Source organism: Bos indicus, chromosome 4, assembly GCF_029378745.1.
Source record: "Bos indicus isolate NIAB-ARS_2022 breed Sahiwal x Tharparkar chromosome 4, NIAB-ARS_B.indTharparkar_mat_pri_1.0, whole genome shotgun sequence".
Classification (NCBI taxonomy): Eukaryota; Metazoa; Chordata; class Mammalia; order Artiodactyla; family Bovidae; genus Bos; species Bos indicus.
Window position 1 is genome coordinate 114773183 of NC_091763.1, and position 19939 is coordinate 114793121.

Genomic DNA, 19939 nt, shown 5'->3' on the forward strand with positions numbered 1-19939 from the left:
CTGCTGTAATAACCTACCACAGACTGGCATGCTCCAGTGACAGTGATTTGTTGTCTCACGGGTCTCTGGAGGCTGGGAAGTCAGAAACCTTGGTCGGCAGGGTTGGTTCTCTTCTGGGCTGCGGGGAGGATGGTGCAGGCCCCTCTCCTCGGCTTAGAGTCGGCCCTTTTCTTCCTGTGTCTCTTCACATCACCCTGTATCCTCAGGTCCCCTTGTAAGGACACCAGCCTTACTGGATGAGGGCACCCGAATGACCTCTCACTCATTACAGCAACCCCATTTCCAGATTGGGCCGTATTCTGGGGGTACTGGTGGTTAGGAGGCCAATACGTGAATATGGAGTAGGGGGACACAAGTCAACCCATAATAGTCCTGCTTTAACTAGACCGTTGGGAATCGTGTTAGCGAAGCACAAGATCAGCTAAACATGGACAACCAAGCGTTTGTCCAAATTACCTTCACCCTGAAAAGAAACGTATTTAGGCCCGAAAGGTTTTCTACATAGAAAGACCTCAGCAACATTCAGCAATTGCTTTTGGAGAAACCCATACACATTAGGTTTCTCTTAGCGGTTTACACTCACGTGATGTGAATTCAGGCTCCTTCAGTATCATTGTCTCATTCCTCTGAAGGGGTTCAATTTGTAGTTTTCTCAAAATGATAAACTTGGACTAGATAGAATATTAGAGATGTGATCCATAGCCTGAGTTCACCATCTCTCTCATTCTTGGGGTTATACCCTCGCCCCCCGACTCCCGTCTCTCATCTACTCACTCTTTGATGAGGCAGTGATCTTGGGCTTCCCAGGTGGCACTGGTGATAAAGAATCTGCCTGCCAATGCAGGGGACACAAGAGATGTGGGTTTGATCCCTGGGCCAGGAAGATCCCCTGGAGTAGGAAGACATCCCACTCCAGTATTCTTCCTGAAAACCCCCCTGGACAGAAGAGCCTGGAGGGCTACAGTCCATGGGGTTGCAAACAGTCAGACTCGACTGAGCACACACAAGCACAAGGCAGTGATCTTACTGGAAGGTCAGCCTTCTGATCCTACCTGTTTCTGGGAAACCAGTGCAGGGGGCCCGACCTCCAGCCCTGGGCAACTAGACCCCGCGTCACAACTAAGAGTGTGCATGCTTGAACGCTGCAGCTGCACAACCCACACGCTGCAAGGAAGACTGAAGATCGAGCGCGCCACAGCCAAGACCCAGTGAGCCCAATAAATGAATATTAAAAGAGAAGACAAGAGCAGAAACGGAGCATGTCTGAGTGACTTTCAAACCTCTAGTCAGAATTGCTCTTGAATGCTCCAGGATCCTGCCTGTTACTAGGTCCTGTGGGACATTTGGGTTCCCTTTACAGTGTACCTCTTTCTTAAGCTTAAGCTAGTTCCATTTGTCATTTACAACCAAAATATTTCAAAATACAACCCAATAAGGTAGCAATCCAAACAATGCTTAATAGCTAAAAATTAATATTACTAAAATTCAGTGTCCATATTTCCCTCAAGTGCACAAAAAAATAATAAAACATTTTTTGCCAGATCCTTGGAAGAAATCTAATTACACCATATCCATTATTACATTTCTTTGTTGCAACAGACTATACAAGTGTAGGAATAGCACATGGATTTTCTTTGAAGATAGGACAATAAAGTTAATTTGAACCTTTTAATGTGTATAAGCTTATTAATTCATTTTTATAATAGAAATGACAATATAGGTATAATTTATGTTTATACTATATTCAAAGTAGAACTAATTTTATCAAAACAGAGTCTCAGGAAAAAGCAATTATGATGGGCATTAAGAAGGGGAGAATAATTTAGACAATATTAGAACAACATAAGATGTTTAAAAAAATTTTTGTATCTTAATTTTTGGGTTTTAAAAGTACTGTCACCTTATCATCATAATCATCAATTAAAGGAATAAAGAGGAAAATGTGAATGAGTCCTCAAAACATCTAATGCTTTTAGATAAATCATTTTCTTCCTCTTTCTGCAGGTGTCAGAAAAAAATGTACCCAGCCAAACTACCTACTGCCAGCATCATCATTTGCTTCCACAATGAAGAATTTAATGCCTTGTTTCGAACACTGTCCAGCATCATGACCCTCACTCAACAGTATATCCTTGAAGAAATTATTTTGGTAGACGACATGAGTGATTTTGGTAAGAGAGAATGCTAACCATCTTTCTAATCGTCTTTGAAGTCAGTGCTATCTCTGTGGCACTTGAGTTATTTTATACAAAAAACATTTTTGGTGGGTGTCGAGGCAGGCACTTTGGAGCACTGATGGTGATGTGAGAGTTTGGTCCCTGACCTTCTGGTTGGGCTAATGGGGTGACTAGCACTTCAGATAAACACAGGGGCAAGCCGGTCTTTAGAGGTCATGGATGATGTTGAAGAAGTGATGTCTAGGATGGATCAACAACAAGCTTTTACTGTATAGCACAAGGAACTATATTCACCATCTGGCGATAAACCATAATGGAAAAAAATATGAAAAAGAATATGCATAACTGAATCACCACAGTAGAAATTAACAGTAGAAATTTCTGTACCGTAGAAATTAACACAACATTGTAAATCAACTCTACTTCAAGAAAGTAACATTTTTTTCAAAAGTGACATCTGAACTGAGATGAGTTGGGATTACATAGATGAAGGGGAAGGAAAAAGTATTTTAGGCAGAGAAAATGGCCCAGGGGCAACAGAAAATATGGTGAGTTTGGAATAGTTTTTTATTTTATGTAGGTTGTGTGTGTGTGTGTGTGCTTGTGTGCGCTCAATCAAGTCCTTCTCTTTGCTGCCCCATGGACTGTTGCCCGCCAGGCTCCTCTGTCCATGGAATTTTCCAGGCAAGAATACTGGAGTGGGTTGCCATTTCCTCCTCCAGGAGATCTTCCCCACCCAGGAATCAAACCTGTGTCTCTTGGGTCTCCTGCCTTGGCAGGCAGATTCTTTACCACTGCATCACTGGGAAAGGACTTATGTAAACTATGTATGAGTATAGTTTTAGGAGGGAGGGGGTGGGCATGAAACCAGAAATATAAAAAGTAGCCCCTCATGAAGGCATTGTTTTAATTTTATTTGGAGAAAATGGGGAATGATTCCAAGACTTAATGTAGGGTAATGACACAATCCAGGTGCTTTACAGGAAAGAATTCTAATCACACCGACTACACTTAAGGGTTCATTCCTTCATGTTCACTGATTTTAAAGAACTAGAACACTAGAACAAAATCTAATGAGCTCAATTTAGCATTTGAACTCAGTTGTCTATTTTACAACTTAATTCCAAACCTGAGGCAAGCCGGGAGGACCCAGATGAAGGATAAGGTCTCTGGGGTCGGTTGCCTGTGGGGTCCATTTCTCACGGAAGCAATGCATGCATATTGGATACTACCTAAAGGTTTACCTAATCTAGTGTGAATCTGACCCACTATGGGCTGGGACAGAAAAAAGAGGAGGAGAATCAGAAGGACAAGAATAGACAAGGGAAGAAAAGAAGAGGAGGTTCACCCTTCAAGAAGCAACAGAGACACATCAACTCAAAAGTGAAATGGGGACTTCCTTTGTGATTCGGCAGTTAAGAATTCACCTGCCAGTGCAGGGGACACAGGTTCAATCCCTGATCTGGGGAGATCCCACATGCTGCAGGGCAACCAGGCCTGTGCACCGCAACTACTGAGCCTGGATGCCTAGAGGCCATGCTCTGCAACAAGAGAAGCCACCGCAGCGAGAAGCCCATGCACTGCAAGTAAAGAGTAGACCCCTGCTCCCCACAAGAGAGAAAGCCTGTGCACAGCAAGAAAGACCAGTGCAGCCAAAAAAAAAGTGGAATGGAACTCAAGTTAGTGCCAGCTCCACTTAGGAATTTCACTCACTGGCCAGGCACTGTATGCAGGTCAAGAAGCAACAGTTAGAACTGGACATGGAACAACAGACTGGTTCCAAATCGGGAAAGGAGTATGTCAAGATTGTATATTGTCACCCTGCTGAAAGAGGAGAGTGAAGAAGTTGGCTTAAAACTCAACATTCAGAAAACTAAGATGGCATCCAGTCCCATCACTTCCTGGCAAATAGATGGGGAAACAATGGAAACAGTGAGAGACTTTATTTTTATTTGGGCTCCAAAATCACTGCAGATGGTGACTGCAGCCATGACATTAAAAGATGCTTGCTCCTTGGAAGAAAAGCTATGACCAACCTAGACAGCATATTAAAAAGCAGAGACATTACTTTGCCAACAAAGGTCCATCTAGTCAAGGTTATGATTTTCCAATAGCCATGTATGGATGTGAGAGTTGGACTGTGAAGAAGGCTGAGTGCCGAAGAACTGATGCTTTTGAACTGTGGTGTTGGAGAAGACTCTTGAGAGTCCCTTGGACTGCAAGGAGATCCAACCAGTCCATTCTGAAGGAGATCAGCCCTGGGATTTCTTTGGAGGGAATGATGCTGAAGCTGAAACTCCAGTACTCTGGCCACCTGATTTGAAGAACTGTCTCACTTGAAAAGACCCTGATGCTGGGAAAGATGGAAGGCAGGAGGAGAAGGGGAGGACGGAGGATGAGATGGTTGGATGGCATCACCGACTCGATGGACATGAGTTTGAGTAAGCTCCGGGAGTTGGTGATGGACAGGGAGGCCTGGCATGCTGTAGTCCATGGGGTTGCAGAGTCAGACATGACTGAACGGCTGAACTGAACTGTGTAGGAGCCACTCAAATCCGAGGAGTCCAGTACTGTGTATTTCTGTGCATGGGAGGGGATGTGGGAGGATGGCTAGGTTCCTCATCTGACTGAACAACACATCTGGCCACATGTGGGGCAAAAAGCCCCAGTAAAGCTAGGAGCAGGCAGCAGGGGGATCTCTGCTGGATTGTGAAGTCTAACATCTCACCCAAAGGATGGACATCCTGCCATGGAGGTGCAGTCCCAGGAGGACTGAGGAACTCCCCAGGGGCCCCAGCCTTTCAGAACTATGCCAACAGTTCAGAGACACACCTGGAGATCTGCCCAGATATTCTTTATGCGTCAGAGGACTCACCACTGATGTCTGAGAGATGGTTGGACCAGATACTCTACTTCTTCTCCTGGATCCACAGCCACCTGATGGGTGGTCATTTCACCTGCCCCACCAAGGAGCTTAGTCCTGGACCCACACAGAACCTCAAACACAGGAAATGCAGGAAATGGGGTGTCCTGTGTCCTGATGGTGCTCAGGGTTGATGCACCCCCACTTTTAATCCACGGTGATTTCTTGTGGGCTCTAGGAGAATTTTCTTGAACTACAGCTGGTCTTTTCTGGCTCATACCAGTACGTACTGGTGATGGAGTCCCTTAGCTTGTGATGGCAGGGGTCAGGAACCCAGACAACCACCTCCATTGAGTTACATGAGAGGCATGTCCAGGGCTGACCCGCTACCATCCACCTTTCTCACAGTCCTGGTCCCTCCTGACTATACACAAGCGGCATGGCCATCTCCCGGACGACTCAAAGCCTCCGCCTCACGTCAGCGATGACCGCTGCCAGAACGGCCTGTTTCCTCCCACGTCTGCCGCACAGAGTTCCTCTGAGTCCTGGATGTTGGAGGGTGTTTGCAGACATCTGATCTGAGATGCTGCACCTACCCTGCAAGTGTAGCTGTGCAGCCTGCAATCTGCCTCTGAGCAGGGCCCCGGCACTCTTTTCACAGAAAAGGAAAGAGATTTCTTTCATTCTTCTGCCAAGACTATAGTGAACCTGCCTCTATTGACCCCCAGCCCCCAGATTCTCTGACCTCTGAGGCATCTGTATCCGTCTCACCAGAGACTGACCTCCTTTGTTGTAGTTGTTCAGTCCCTAAGTCATGTCCGACTCTTTTTGACCCCATGGATGCAGCACACCAGGCTCCCCTGTCTTCCACCATCTCCCAGAGTTTGCTCAAATTCACGTCCATTCAATTGGTGATGCCATCCAACCATCTCATCCTCTGCCACCTCCTTCTCCTCTTGCCCTCAATCTTTCCCAGCATCAGGGTCTTTTCCAATGAGTAGGCTCTTCACATCAGGTGGCCAAAGTGTTGGAGCTGCAGCTTCAGCATCAGTCCTTTCAGTGAATATTCAAGGTTGATTTCCTTTAGGATGGACTGGTTGGATCTCCCTGCAGTCCGAGGGACTCTCAAGACTCTTCCAGCATCACAGTTCAAAAGCATCAGTTTTTCGGCACTCAGCCTTCTTTATGGACCAACTCTCACATCTATACATGACTACTGAAAAAAAAACATAGCTTTGATAATTGGACCACTGTGGGAAAGTGATGTCTCTGCTTTCTAATACACTGTCTAGGTTGGTCATAGCTTTCCTTCCAAGAAGGAAAGGACCTCCTTTATCATCATCATATTAACCTTTGAGTATTGAGTGACTTATGTGTCAGGCTCTGTGCTTGGTGATGTATTTCTTCTTCTCACTGCAGTCCTGCAAGGCCTATGTTAGATCCGCCTTCTCACAGATGAGAAAACTGAGACTTGAGTGGTTGATGACCGGCCTGGGGGTTAGTACCAAGTTAGGTGCACAACTGTTATGAATAAAGTCAGAATGCTCCAAAGCACCATAATTTATGCTTTTTCTATTAAAATTTTAATAATGATATATTAAAATAGAGGCATTTCATGGATTTCTCTGCTGGTCCAGTGGTTGGGACTCTGTGCTTCCAATGCAGATGGCCTGGGTTTAATCCTTGGTCAGGGAATTAAGAGCCCACATGCCACAAAGCGTGGCCAAAAAGTTAAAAAAAAAAAAAAGTAAGTATTTCACTAGAAACATAGAAGAATATTTACAGCTGATTTCAATGCTGAATCTCTTTTTGTTCACGTTTTGTGCACATTTTGTGCACGTTCATGCAATCAAAATTTCTTTTTTAAGTTTGGAACATCTGCAGAATAGCAGTTTTTAAGAATCAATCAAAATTATGAGAAACTGGTTTAATTATGAGAAACTGGTTAATACACTTTGCAGTTGTCAAATGTTGACTCTTTTTTCCAGATGATTTGAAAGAGAAACTCGACTATCACTTGGAAATTTTTCGAGGAAAGATTAAATTAATAAGAAACAAAAAGAGAGAGGGGCTGATTCGAGCAAGGATGACGGGAGCATCCCATGCTTCAGGTATGAAGGTTTTGCTCCAGACAGGACCCCATGTCTGTGTCCTAGAGGTCTTCCTGCCCATGTAGAAACCATCCTCACGTGTCTCCACAGCATAAACAGAAGACTGGGAATGTATTTCAGCCTTATGAGTCTTAAATCTTAGTCTGACTCTGAAAGTATTCTGCTTCAAGATGTTAATTTGTTATTTCAAATAGAAGACAAATAGAAGTTATCCTTTGTGTGGTGGGGGCGGGGGTGGGGGTGGGGGGGACATAAGCTCAGCCTCCTGTTACAGGATGCGTCCCCCAGGTACAGACGCTGGGATGGAGTTGTACATGCAGGGGGCCCCCCAGGTGGTCTTGGGAGCCAGGTAAAGGGGTGAGGAAAGCAAGACTTTACAAGGAGAGCGGGGCTGTGATGTAGCTGCAGAGACCCCATGGGGACCTCGGAAGCTAGGAAGGGGTCAGTCCAGGTCCTCTGGGAGGCAGAGGCCCGGATGACACGGGAGGAGTGCTTACAGAGAAATGTCTGCGAAGGATAAAGGGGAGAGGACGAAGTGTGGGCTGGAAGCTTCTGGTCTGACCCCAGCGGAAGGAGGCAAGGAAAGAGGGAAGTCCAAAATCCCTTCGGTCTGCTGCGTGGCTCCCAGAAAGGGCTAGAGTGGGCCGGTCAGGAGCCCCGGAGCCAAGACCATGCACTGGAGGAGCCCTAAGTGGGGCCCCTGTGGCCGTTCGGATTCACCCGGTTCTCGGGGGCCCACACAGTGTGCGCAGTGATTGGCTGGGAGCCCCCGGGAGGGCGTGGCCTTGGTGTGAACACAGCTGCTGCTGCTGCTGCTGCCAAGTCGCATCAGTTGTGTCCCACTCTGTGCGACCCCATAGATGGCAGACCACCAGGCTCCCCCGTCCCTGGGATTCTCCAGGCAAGAACACTGGAGTGGGTTGCCATTTCCTTCTCCAATGCATGAAAGTGAAAAGTGAAAGTGAAGTCGCTCAGTCGTGTTGGACTCTTCGCGACCCCATGGACTGCAGCCCACCAGGCTCCTCCGTCCATGGGATTTTCCTAGGCAAAATTACTGGAGTGGGGTGCCATTGCCTTCTCCGTGAACACAGCAGAAGATCCCAAAGCTGGGGGAACTCCTGGGGCAGCTTCTTGTGAAGGGAGGTCTCAGCCGCTGGGTGCAGGGGGGTCCCATCTGGCCTCCGGCATCCCTTGGGACAGCAGCCCCGTCCTCCGCCTGAGCTGTGAGACACGAGACACCAGCAAGGGAATGAGTCCCGAGGGGAATCCCGATGATCCAGCTTCCTGGAAGCCCGGGTAATCAGAGGGTTGTTCCCAGAAAATTAACCTAGGACCAAAGGCGAGGGGTGATGTTTAAGGATCCGGCCATGCGGCAATCTGAGGAAATGTCTCCGTTCCTTAGCAAGGCTATTTCCTTATTGAGTAGAAGGCCATCTAAAAGCAAAATCTAAGTCTTTTTTTTTTTTTCCTCTACTTCGGCCTGATCAATTGAGACATTCTCTTACCTAACTACATTGCTCAGTCCTGTCCAACTCAATGGACTGTATGTAGCCTGCCAGGCTCCTCTGTCCATGGGATTCTCCAGGCAAGAAAACTGGAGTGGTTGCCATTTCCTTCTCCAGGGGATCTTCCTGACCCAGGGATCAACCCAGGTCTCCTGCATTGCAGGCAGATTCTTTACTGTCTGAGCCACCAGGGAAGCCATCTACCAGATAGTACATACTACTTGTCCAAAGTTCAATACAAACCACTAAAACTGAATGGCATGTGTCTTTTCAGAACCTTGATTTTATGCATTAATATGCATATGTGTGTACATATGTCTGTGTGTATATACACACATGTACACATAGATTTAAGGATTTTTAAATGAATGGAATTGTACTTTCTCTATTCTGAGACTTACTCTTTTCATTTCAGTTTAATGTTTTGTAACTTTTCCCGTGACAATGCCCGACAGTTACCTCCGTTTTTGTTTGCAGCGTTGTATGGTATTCCATATGGATTTCATAATGGATTGCCATAACTTGTTCAGCCGTTTGTCATTTCCTGATTTTTACTTTTTACAATTACTGGAAAAAAAAGTTGCACTGGCAGTTTTTGTACTTACACCTTTGTGGAAATGAATATTTGTACCTGTGGGATAATTTCTTAAAAGTGGAATTGCTGGGCAAAAGGGAATTCTTATTTTAAATTTTGGTGGATGCTGCCAAATGGTCCTAAAACAGATGACACCAATTAAGAGTTCCATCACAGGGTATAAGAGGACCCTCTCCCTGGAGCCTTGCTGACACTGCTTATTTATTACCAGTCGTTCTCTGCTGCACTTAGTCCTTCAGTTGTGTTCGACTCTCTGTGATCCCACGGACCGTAACTCACCAGGCTCCTCTGTCCATGGGGATTCTCCAGGCAAGAATACTGGTGTGGGTTGCCCTCCTCCAGAGAAGCTTCCCGACCCACGGATCGAACCCAGGTCTCCCTCACTGCAGGTGGATTCTTTACCATTTGAGCCACCAGGGAAGACCAGTCATTCTAGTCTTTGACAAAATTTTGGTCAAAGAGCTGTATCCTTTATTTTCTTGGCATTTCCTTGACTAATAGCAACATGGAGTATTTTTTCATATTTTTGTAGATTGTTTATAGATTTTTCTGTGAATTTGGTCTGTTCATATCCTTTGTCAGTTTTTTGATTGGGTTGTTTGTCCTTTTGTTATTGATTCGAAGGTGCCTTTATGATATGAATCCTGTGTTATATACACTGAGAATATCATTCCCCAGTCTGTGGTTGGTCTTCCCATCTTTGTTGATGATGTCTTGCGTTGAACAGAAGTGTTAGTCACTCAGTTGTGTCCGACTCTTTGCGACCTCATGGACTGTAGCCCGCCAAGCCCGCCAGGCTCCTCCATCCATAGAATTTTCTGGGCAAGAATACTGGAGTGGGTTGCTATTTCCTTCTCCAGGGACTCTTCCCGACCCAGGCATCGAACCAGGGTCTCCCGCATTGTAGGAAGACTTTTTACAATCTGAGCTACCAGGGAAGTTGAACAGAAGTTTACCAAAAAATCCACTTCCTCTTGCTGGGCACAGAGCCACGCTGGACTTTCTTGCCTTCCTTTCGGTAAGAATGGCCCGTGACTACGTTTCAGCCACATTTCCTGACCAAGGCTCGCAGGAAGTTGGTTTATTCCCCTCCACACTGGAGGGTTCTGTTCTGGCTGACGAGGGTAGAGCTAAATGAGTAGAAAGAAACTTTGACTGCATAGGAGCTGTTGTACATTTTGGAGGTTTATTTTAAGGGCCAATAGCTTTGGGACTTCCCTCGTGGCCCCCTGGTTAAGACTGAGCTCGCTGAGAGCATGGGTTCCATCCCTGGTGGGGGAACTAAGATCCTACGTGCCACATGGCACCACCTAACAGAAAAAGTAGAAAAGAAGAGAGAAGTGAAATTCATTTAAAAAGTCATGGCCGCTAGCTTTAACTTAATAATGAAATAGTCAGATTCATCAATATTTTTCTTTATGATTTTTGTGTCTTGTTTGAGAAGTTCTTACTCTGTGATCCTGATGATATTCTACATTTTAAAAAAAGTTTGCTTTTTACATTGCAGTTTTTCACTTTCATTCATTTATTTTTGGCTGCACGGGTCTTCGTTGTCGCTGGGCTTTCACTAGTCGTGGTGAGCAGGGGTACTCTTTAGTGGCTGTTGGCAGGCTTCTCATCGCAGTGGCTTCTCGTGTTGCAGAGCACGGGCTCTAGGCCCATGGGCTTCTCTAGCTGCGGCCCACAGACTTACTTGCTCCATGGCAGGTGCAATACTCCCAGACCAGGGTTTGAACCTGTGTCCCCTGCATTGGCAGGTGGACTCTCAACCCCTGGACCACCAGGGAAGCTCTGCCCTCATCACTCACCTCCCCCTCGCTCTCCCTTCGTATTACTGACCTTCTTGCTGCTCCTCAAACATGCCAGCTATACTATCTCAGAGCCTTTCTTTGCATGTGGTTTTCCCACCTAGAATGTTCCTCCTCCAGTCCCCTGCATGACCTGTTACTTCACTTTGTTCAGGTCTCTGGTTCAGTGTCACATTATCAGAGAGGCCATTCGAAATCACCCTGTACAAAACAGCGCGGTCCTGTTCTTCTCTATCTTCCTGCCTCTGATGGAGTTTTCTTGGTAATATTTATGGCTGCCTGTCCACTCGCCCTTGTGGGTGATGCTGCCTATGTGACGACCGAAGTTGCCCTCAAACTGAGACAGCTGTGATGAGCCTGAGCTGTGTCCTTGGCAGGAGGGAAAATAACCAGTGCTGGGTGGATTTAACTCTATCAGGAAGAATTCGAATGCTAGAGTTTTGCAAAGTGGAGAAAAATTGAGAAAGAGAAGCTCTAATTAGATGGCCTGAATTGAAAGGAAAGGGGACGTTTTTGCGTGGGAGCAGAAATGTTATGGTTTGGAAGCAGCCATAGCAGCTAGGAAACGTTGGTGTTGTCCTGAACCCGAGGATTCTTGTGGTCAGGGAGGAAAAGGAGGGACTTTCTCTGAGAAACAGCATCTTCTCGGGAAAGTCAGGGTTACATCAGGCAAGGAGGTCTGCAGGAGATTTTAGTGTAGGGAAATTTAATTTTTTTTAAGGATTTTAGTTTTTAAAAGCGTTTTATTTCTTTTTGGCTGTGCTGGGTTCTCATTGCTGTGCGTGGGTTTTTCTCTAGTCACGGCGAGCAGGGGCTGTTCTCTAGTTGTGAGGTGTGGGCTTCTCATTTCAGTGGCTTCTCTTCTCGTGGGGCACAGGCTCTAGGGTGTCGGGACGTGCGGGCTCATAGTTGCAGCCCAGGGGCTTAGTTGTCTTGCTGAATCTCACGGTGCACACTGTCCGCTGAAGCCAGGGTAGGCAAGGTGCGAGCAAGGAAGCTGGAAGGAAACTCAAGGAGCCGTAGCAACTGCAGACACATTTATTCTCTCCCGATTGGCACAGCAGCTGCAGCAGCAGACACGCTGTGTTCTCTCATGGTTGCCCCAGCAAACACAGCCTTAATGCAGCCTCAGAGGCCTTTCAGGTGGAGCTTACAGAGCAGAAATGGCCCGTGGCCAGGCAGGTACATCATGAGGCACATGCACAGTGCTACAAGTGATGTCAGCTATTACGAAACCACGCATTTACAAAATGTGGGGGGAGCCAGAGGCATGGGGCGAGAGAGCCTGACCACCTCCATCTTGGCTAATTTCCTCTTTCCCTCAAGTTGCCCAGTGATATGTGGAATCTTCCAGGACCAGGGATGAACCCACATCCCCTGCACTGAGAGGCAGGTTCTTTCTGGACCACTAAGGAAGTCCAAGAATTTACTTTAAATAAGGGAACTGTGGAAAGAGTAAAAGGTAGTCCACAGCAGAATAGGAAGTTTGGGGGAATAAATGCAAGGCAATCAGGGGGTGAGAATAGAGTATCTTCCACTGAATTGGCCTGGATGGTCATCAAGTGGCCAAGAGGGCAGAGATGAGGTGTAGATTTCAACTGCCACCCTAAAGGCAGCAGGTTAGCAAAATTGAACACGCCATTGAGAACTTGTGGTGCTACATGGCTGTCACACAGAACAAGAGACGATTCGTTGTCTCATGTGGGAGACAGAGTAATGCCCTTCCCCAAGGAAGTCGTCCTAATTCCCAGAACCTGTTAATATGTTTACTTATGTGGCACCGAGGGCAGCGTCTGACTTTCCACCACAAAAATCCAAGGGAGGTGATGGTTGACAGAACAAAAAGCACTGAGTTTTGAAACAGAGCTTTCATTTCCAATTTGGTATGTGCCAATTACCGGTTACAGGATCTTGGGCAAGTCACTTCTCAGAACCCCAGCTTCCTAATCCATGGTATGAGAACAAAAATATATAACTAATGTGGTTGTTGCAATGATTGAATGAAGTCATTATGAGCACTCTTTTTTAAGCATTAAGTATTAAACAAATGCTTATTAGCAGGTGATTACGTGAGTGCATGCTAAGTTGCTTTAGTCACGTCCCACTCTTTGTGACCCCATGGACTGTAGCCCACCAGGCTCCCCTCTCTGTGAAATTCTCCAGGCAAGAATACTGGGGTGGGTTGCCATGCCCTCCGCCAGGGGATCTTCCCAACCCACGGATCGAACCTTCATCTCTTACATCTCCTGCATTGGCAGGCGGGTTCTTTATCACTTAACGCCACCTGGGAAGCCCAGACAGTGAGTAGTACAAATAAATAAGAAATTAGGGCTGGTGCAATGGGACGACCCAGAGGGATGGTATGGGGAGGGAGGAGGGAGGAGGGTTCAGGATGGGGAACACATGTATACCTGTGGTGGATTCATTTCAATATATGGCAAAACCAATACAATATTGTAAAGTTAAGAAATAAAATTAAATTTAAAAAATAGATATTTAATTATATGCTTCAAAATGATAAAATATGTAAAATAAAAGTAGGAGAAATACAGGGAAAACTAATGAAAATACAGACCATTCATGGTGAGAAGTCTCTCAGATTTTAGAACTCACAATCCTTATCTTCTAGTTAAAGAAACTAATGTCCCCAAAAGACTAGAGATCTGCTCCAGGTCACACAATTCAGGACGCAAACCCTCAAATTCTGATTTCCATGGCAGTGAATGGTCATGGAAATAGCAAACAAACAAAAATGAGAAATTCAAATAGCAGAGTCACTTGAATTTTTTTCACAAAATCCAAATGTTTAACAGATTTATGATGTGCATGAAGTAGAAAAGCTTGGGTATTTTATAAAAGTTGATCATACACTTAAGCACAAAGAGATTCTCTGTAAACTCCCCCATAACTAGATTTTGCACACCACATTATCAAACATCAATCCCAAAACAAAAAAATTAAGAGAGATAGCAATAACATAATACAATAAATTGAAATAAAATATTATTGTACAATAATTTTATTAATAAAAATTAAAATATTTAATACCTTAAAAATAATTGCTTTAGAGACCAAATCGAGAATGTTTAAAATAGATATAATGAGCTATGATTAAATAGTGAAGGACAGGGAAGCCTGGCATGCTGCAGTCCACAGGGTCACAAAGAGTCAGTCATGACTTAGCAAATGAACAACAAACTAATGTTTAAATGTAAAAATGTTGACACTAAAGAAAAGCAGAAAATAAAATGAAGCAAGGGGAGAAAGAGACTGAAAATATTGAGAGAGATTGATACAGCATTTGTTTGCAAAACACAATCCCTAGAGAAGTTGTGTAAATAGGTTATGCTGGGAAAGATTGAGGGCATGAGGAGTAGGGGGCAACAGAGGATGAGATGGTTGGATGGCATCATCAACTCAATGGACGTGAACTGAGCAAACTCGGGGAGTTGGGGAAGGACAGGCAAGCCTGGTGTGCTGCAGTCCACGGGGTCCCAAAGCGTCGGCACACCTGAGCGACTGGACAACAATGACAAAGGTTGCTACAGGAGAGCAGAAAGGAAGCTTCCACTCAGGCAAGATGAAGAATATTTCTCCTGACTTTTAACCTCAGCAGGCAATTCAGTTTTGAACATTCCCCAGATATATATTTTAAGGAGGAAGGATGGGAAAGACCCTTTATCAGGTCCGTTGAACTAGTGTCCTTCAGTGTTTGGTTTTTTTAATGTGTTTATTTTTGGCTGTGTTGGGTCTTTGTTGCTGCACATGGGCTTTTCTCTAGTTGTGGTCAGCGGGGGCTACGCTCCAGTTGCAGTGTGCGGGCTTCTCACTGCTGTGGCTTCTCTTGTTGCGAGCACAGGCTCCGGGCGAGGAGGCTTCAGAAGTTGCAGCACGTGAGTGCGGGAGTTTTCGGCTTCAGTCTTTTCAACTTGAGGGCTCTAGAGCACAGGCTCGATAGTTACGGCTCCCGGGCTTAGTTGCCCCGCGGCACGTGGGGTCTTCCCAGACCAGAGATCGAACCTGTGTCTCCTACATTGGATTCTTTGCCACTGAGCCGCTGGGGAAGTTCCGGCCCTTCAGTGATTTTAGATCCTAAGGAGAAGTTAGCTTAATCTGGGCATATGGCATTTAGCAGAGTCACTGTGTTGTACAAGCACCACCCCCTCTAGTTCGAAAATATTTTCATCACCCCAAGAGAAAAGCGCACACCCATAAACTGGGAAATTTTCTTATTTCCACTTCTCCCAGCCCCTGGCAACCACCAGTCTTCATCTGTCTCGGATTTACTTATTCTGGATATTTCATAGAGATGAAATCAGACCTGTTACGTCTGGCTCTTCACCAGCATAATGCTTTTGAGATTCAGGTACATGTACCAGCACTTCGTGTTTTATGGCTGGATGATATTCCATTGTGTGTGTACATGCAGTTTGTTTCTCCACTCATCTGTTGGTGGACATTTGGGCTATTTCCATCTTTGGGATAATATAAGGAGTACTGCTATAGATACGCATATACGCGGGTACGTTTGAATTCTTTTAAATTTTTAAATTTTTGTTGTTCTCAAAGCATGCGGGATCTCAGTTCCTCAACCAAGAGTCAAACCTGTGCCCCTTGCATTAGAAGCATGGAGTCTTAACCATTGGACTGCCAGGGAAGTCCCCTGAATTCTTCTTAAAATGTGCCAATGAGTGGAATTTCTGGGCCATGTGGTAACTCTGTCTAACTTTTTGAGGAGCTGCCCAACTATTTCCCACAGCAGGTGGGCCATTTTGGCTTCCCAGGTGGCATTAGTGGTAGCGAGCCCACCTGCCGATACCGGAGACGTACGAGGTGCAGGTTTGATCCCTGGGTCAGGAAGATCCCCTGGAGGGGGGCCTGGTGACCCACTCCAGTATTCTTGCCTGGAGAATCCCATGGACAGAGGAGCCTGGTGGGCTATGGTCCGTAGGGTCGCAGAGATTGGACACGACTGAAGTGACTTACCACACACCACACAGCAATGTATGAGAGTTCCGATTTTCCCATATCCTCTCAACAGTTAGTATTTTCTCTTTTTTGCTTCAACTCTGATAGATGTGAAGTGGTATGAAGTGGTACCTCACTGTTTTAACTTGCGTTTCCTTAAAGATGAATGATGTCGAGCATCTTTTCATGTGCTTGTTGGCTATTTGTATATCTTCTTTGGAGAACCAGATGATATTTTTCACCTATCAAATTAGCTGACATGATTTTTAAAATTTTTGTGTGATGTAATGTCATAGAAGCTATTTTAATGAAAAATGCAAAGTGTTGACTGAAAAAAATCTATGTATGTTTAAAAATGGGGCTCCTTATAGCTCAGTTTTGATCGAGGCATGAAGACAACAGATATTATATTCCAAAGTGAGTTGTCTGATACAGCGTGCTCAGTGGCTCAGTTGTGCATGACTCTTTGTGACCCCATGGACTGTACCCACCAGGCTCCTCTGTCCATGTGGATTCTCCAGGCAAGAATACTGGAGTGGATTGCCATGCCCTCTTCCAGGTCTGACACAGTACCATAAAGAAATTTCGAAATACATATCTGACAAGCAGTAAGGAATGTGAAGTTAAGTGGGCCTTAGAAAGCATCACTACCAACAAAGCTAGTGGAGGTGATGGAATTCCAGTTGAGCTATTTCAAATCCTGAAAGATGATGCTGTGAAAGTGCTGCACTCAATATGCCAGCAAATTTAGAAAACTCAGCAGTGGCCACAGGACTGGAAAAGGTCAGTTTTCATTCCAATCCCAAAGAAAGGCAATGCCAAAGAATGCTCAAACTACCGCACAATTGCACTCATCTCACACGCTAGTAAAGGAATGCTCAAAATTCTCCAAGCCAGGCTTCATCAATATGTGAACCGTGAACTTCCTGATGTTCAAGCTGGTTTTAGAAAAGGCAGAGGAACCAGAGATCAAATTGCCAACATCCGCTGGATCATGGAAAAAGCAAGAGAGTTCCAGAAAAACATCTATTTCTGCTGTATTGACTATGCTAAAGCCTTTGACTGTGTGGATCACAATAAACTGTGGAAAATTCTGAAAGAGATAGGAATACCAGACCACCTGACCTGCCTCTTGAGAAACGTATATGCAGGTCAGGAAGCAAAAGTTAGAACTGGACATGGAACAACAGACTGATTCCAAATAGGAAAAGGAGTACGTCAAGGCTGTATATTGTCACCCTGCTTATTTAACTTCTATGCAGAGTACATCATGAGAAACGCTGGGCTGGAAGAAGCACAAGCTGGAATCAAGATTGCCGGGAGAAATATCAATAACCTCAGATATGCAGATGACACCATCCTTATGGCAGAAAGTGAAGAGGAACTAAAAAGCCTCTTGATGAAAGTGAAACAGGAGAGTGAAAAAGTTGGCTTAAAGCTCAACGTTCAGAAAGCAAAGATCATGGCTTCTGGTCCCATCACTTCATGGCAAATAGATGGGGAAACAGTGGAAACAGTATCAGACTTTATTTTGGGGGGCTCCAAAATCACTGCAGATGGTGATTGCAGCCATGAAATTAAAAGACGCTTACTCCTTGGAAGGAAAGTTATGACCAACCTAGACAGCATATTCAAAAGCAGAGACATTACTTTGCCAACAAAGGTCTGTCTAGTCAAGGCTATGGTTTTTCCAGTAGTCATGTATGGATGTAAGAGTTGGACTAAAAGAAAGCTGAATGCCGAAGAATTGATGCTTTTGAACTGTGGTGTTGGAGAAGACTCTTGAGAGTCCCTTGGACTGCAAGGAGATCCAACCGGTCCATTCTAAAGGAGATCAGCCCTGGGTGTTCTTTGGAAGGAATGATGCTAAAGCTGAAACTCCAGTACTTTGGCCACCTCATGCGAAGAGCTGACTCATTGGAAAAGACTCTGATGCTGGGAGGGATTGGGGGCAGGAGGAGAAGGGGACAGAGGATGAGATTGCTGGATTGCATCACTGACTCGATGGACGTGAGTCTGAGTGAATTCCGGGAGTTGGTGATGGACAGGGAGGCCTGGCATGCTGCGATTCATGGGGTCACAAAGAGTGGGACACGACTGAGCAACTGAACTGAACTGAACTGAACTGAAGAGAACTCAGCTACCTTCAGTCACGTTGTCAGAATTAGGATTTTTGGATAAAGCTGCTTGCTTTTAAAGCCTGGTGAGAGGAACTTGATATGAATTATTTCCTGTGTTGGGGGGCTCAGCACATCCTCAGACATCCGTACGGCAAAACTCGAAACATCCTGGGGGAAGAGAAATGAACTGATGTTGGCTTCTCACCAGGGAATCAAAAGGGCGGAAGAAGGGCTGCGGAACCAAGGACATATGCATCTGTGTTAGTCTCTCTTCTGATGGCAGGGTTTGCACAGGCAATGTGTTTGGGTGAGAGAGCAAACAGATCAGGGGTTCCGAACCCCTGGGCCAGGGACAGGTAGCGGTCCATAGCCTGTTAGGAGCAGGGCTGCATGGCAGGAGGTGGGCAAGTGAGCGAAGCTTCCTCTGCATTGCAACTGCACCCCATTGCTGGGCTTCTCCTGTCAGATCAGTGGCTACGTTAGATTCTCACAGAAGCATGAACTGTTAACTGTGCATGCGAGGCATCCAGGTTGTATGTTCCTTATGAGAATCGTCCTGAAACCATCCTCACCCCACCCTTGGTCTATGGTAACATTGTCTTCCCCAAATCCACAAAACTGATCCCTGGTTCCAAAAAAGGTTAGGGATTGCAGTTCTAACCCACAGTCACCAGCTCCTTCTGAATATCTATGGCGCACACTGTCCTGCATATTTGATACAGTATCAAATATATGTTTCTTGCCTCCTCCCAGGGAAACTGAAAGCACCTTAGTAGCCAAACCTCCCTGGTGGCTCAGACGGTAAAGTGTCTGCCTACAGTACGGGAGACCCGGGTTCAATCCCTGGGTTGGGAAGATCCCCTGGAGAGGGAAATGGCAACCCACTCCAGTATTCTTGCCTGGGAAATCCCATGGACAGAGGAACCTGGTGGGCTACAGTTCATGGGGTCGCAAAGAGTCGGAGACAACTGAGCAACCTCACTGTTACTTTCATAGTAAGTGTTGGATAAATACTTATTCCATTGAAGCTTGATCTGTGTTGTCGGGTGTTTCCTGCCCATGGACTAACACGCACCTGTTTTCGCCTCCCCAGGGGACGTTCTAGTGTTTCTGGATAGCCACTGTGAGGTGAATAAAGTCTGGCTGGAACCGTTGCTGAATGCCATTGCCAAGGACCCCAAAATGGTGGTGTGTCCTCTGATAGACGTCATTGATTACATGACCCTGGAATACCAGCCCTCTCCTATAGTGAGGGGAGCTTTCAACTGGCGTCTGGAATTTAAATGGGATCATGTTCTCTCTTATGAGATAGAGGGACCAGAAGGACCCACTACACCTATCCGGTGAGAATTCTTCTGGTAATGGAAAAATAGCACAGAGGTACTGGGAGCAGGGGGAAGCCTGCAGAGATTATTACTTTGATTTCTCAAGCTTAATGAAGAGAAATATTTCATTGTGTATCTTGTTTCTAAAAGTCTGTAATAATAGAATGTGGTAGGTTTTGTTTCTTTAATTGAAAGGAGGTGATGGAATTCCAGTTGAGCTATTTCAAATCCTAAAAGGTGATGCTGTGAAAGTGCTGCACTCAATATGCCAGCAAATTTAGAAAACTCAGCAGTGGCCACAGGACTGGAAAAGGTCAGTTTTCATTCCAATCCCAAAGAAAGGCAATGCCAAAGAATGCTCAGACTACCACACAATTGCACTCATCTCACACGCTAGTAAAGTAATGCTCAAAATTCTCCAAGCCAGACTTCAGCAATATGTGAACCGTGAACTTGCAGATGTTTAA

The 19939-nt window shown here is 45.5% G+C and overlaps 1 protein-coding gene across 1 annotated transcript in view; it reads left to right on the top strand.

Annotated features, from left to right (window-relative positions):
- GALNTL5 (polypeptide N-acetylgalactosaminyltransferase like 5) overlaps window positions 1–19939 on the top strand; it is a 56165-nt gene that overhangs the window by 19250 nt on the left and 16976 nt on the right. Inside the window, exons 5-7 of the mRNA XM_070788451.1 lie at window positions 2005–2171; window positions 7029–7151; window positions 19241–19490. Coding sequence (XP_070644552.1) covers window positions 2005–2171; window positions 7029–7151; window positions 19241–19490 — 540 coding nt within the window. The remainder of the gene's footprint in view (window positions 1–2004; window positions 2172–7028; window positions 7152–19240; window positions 19491–19939) is intronic.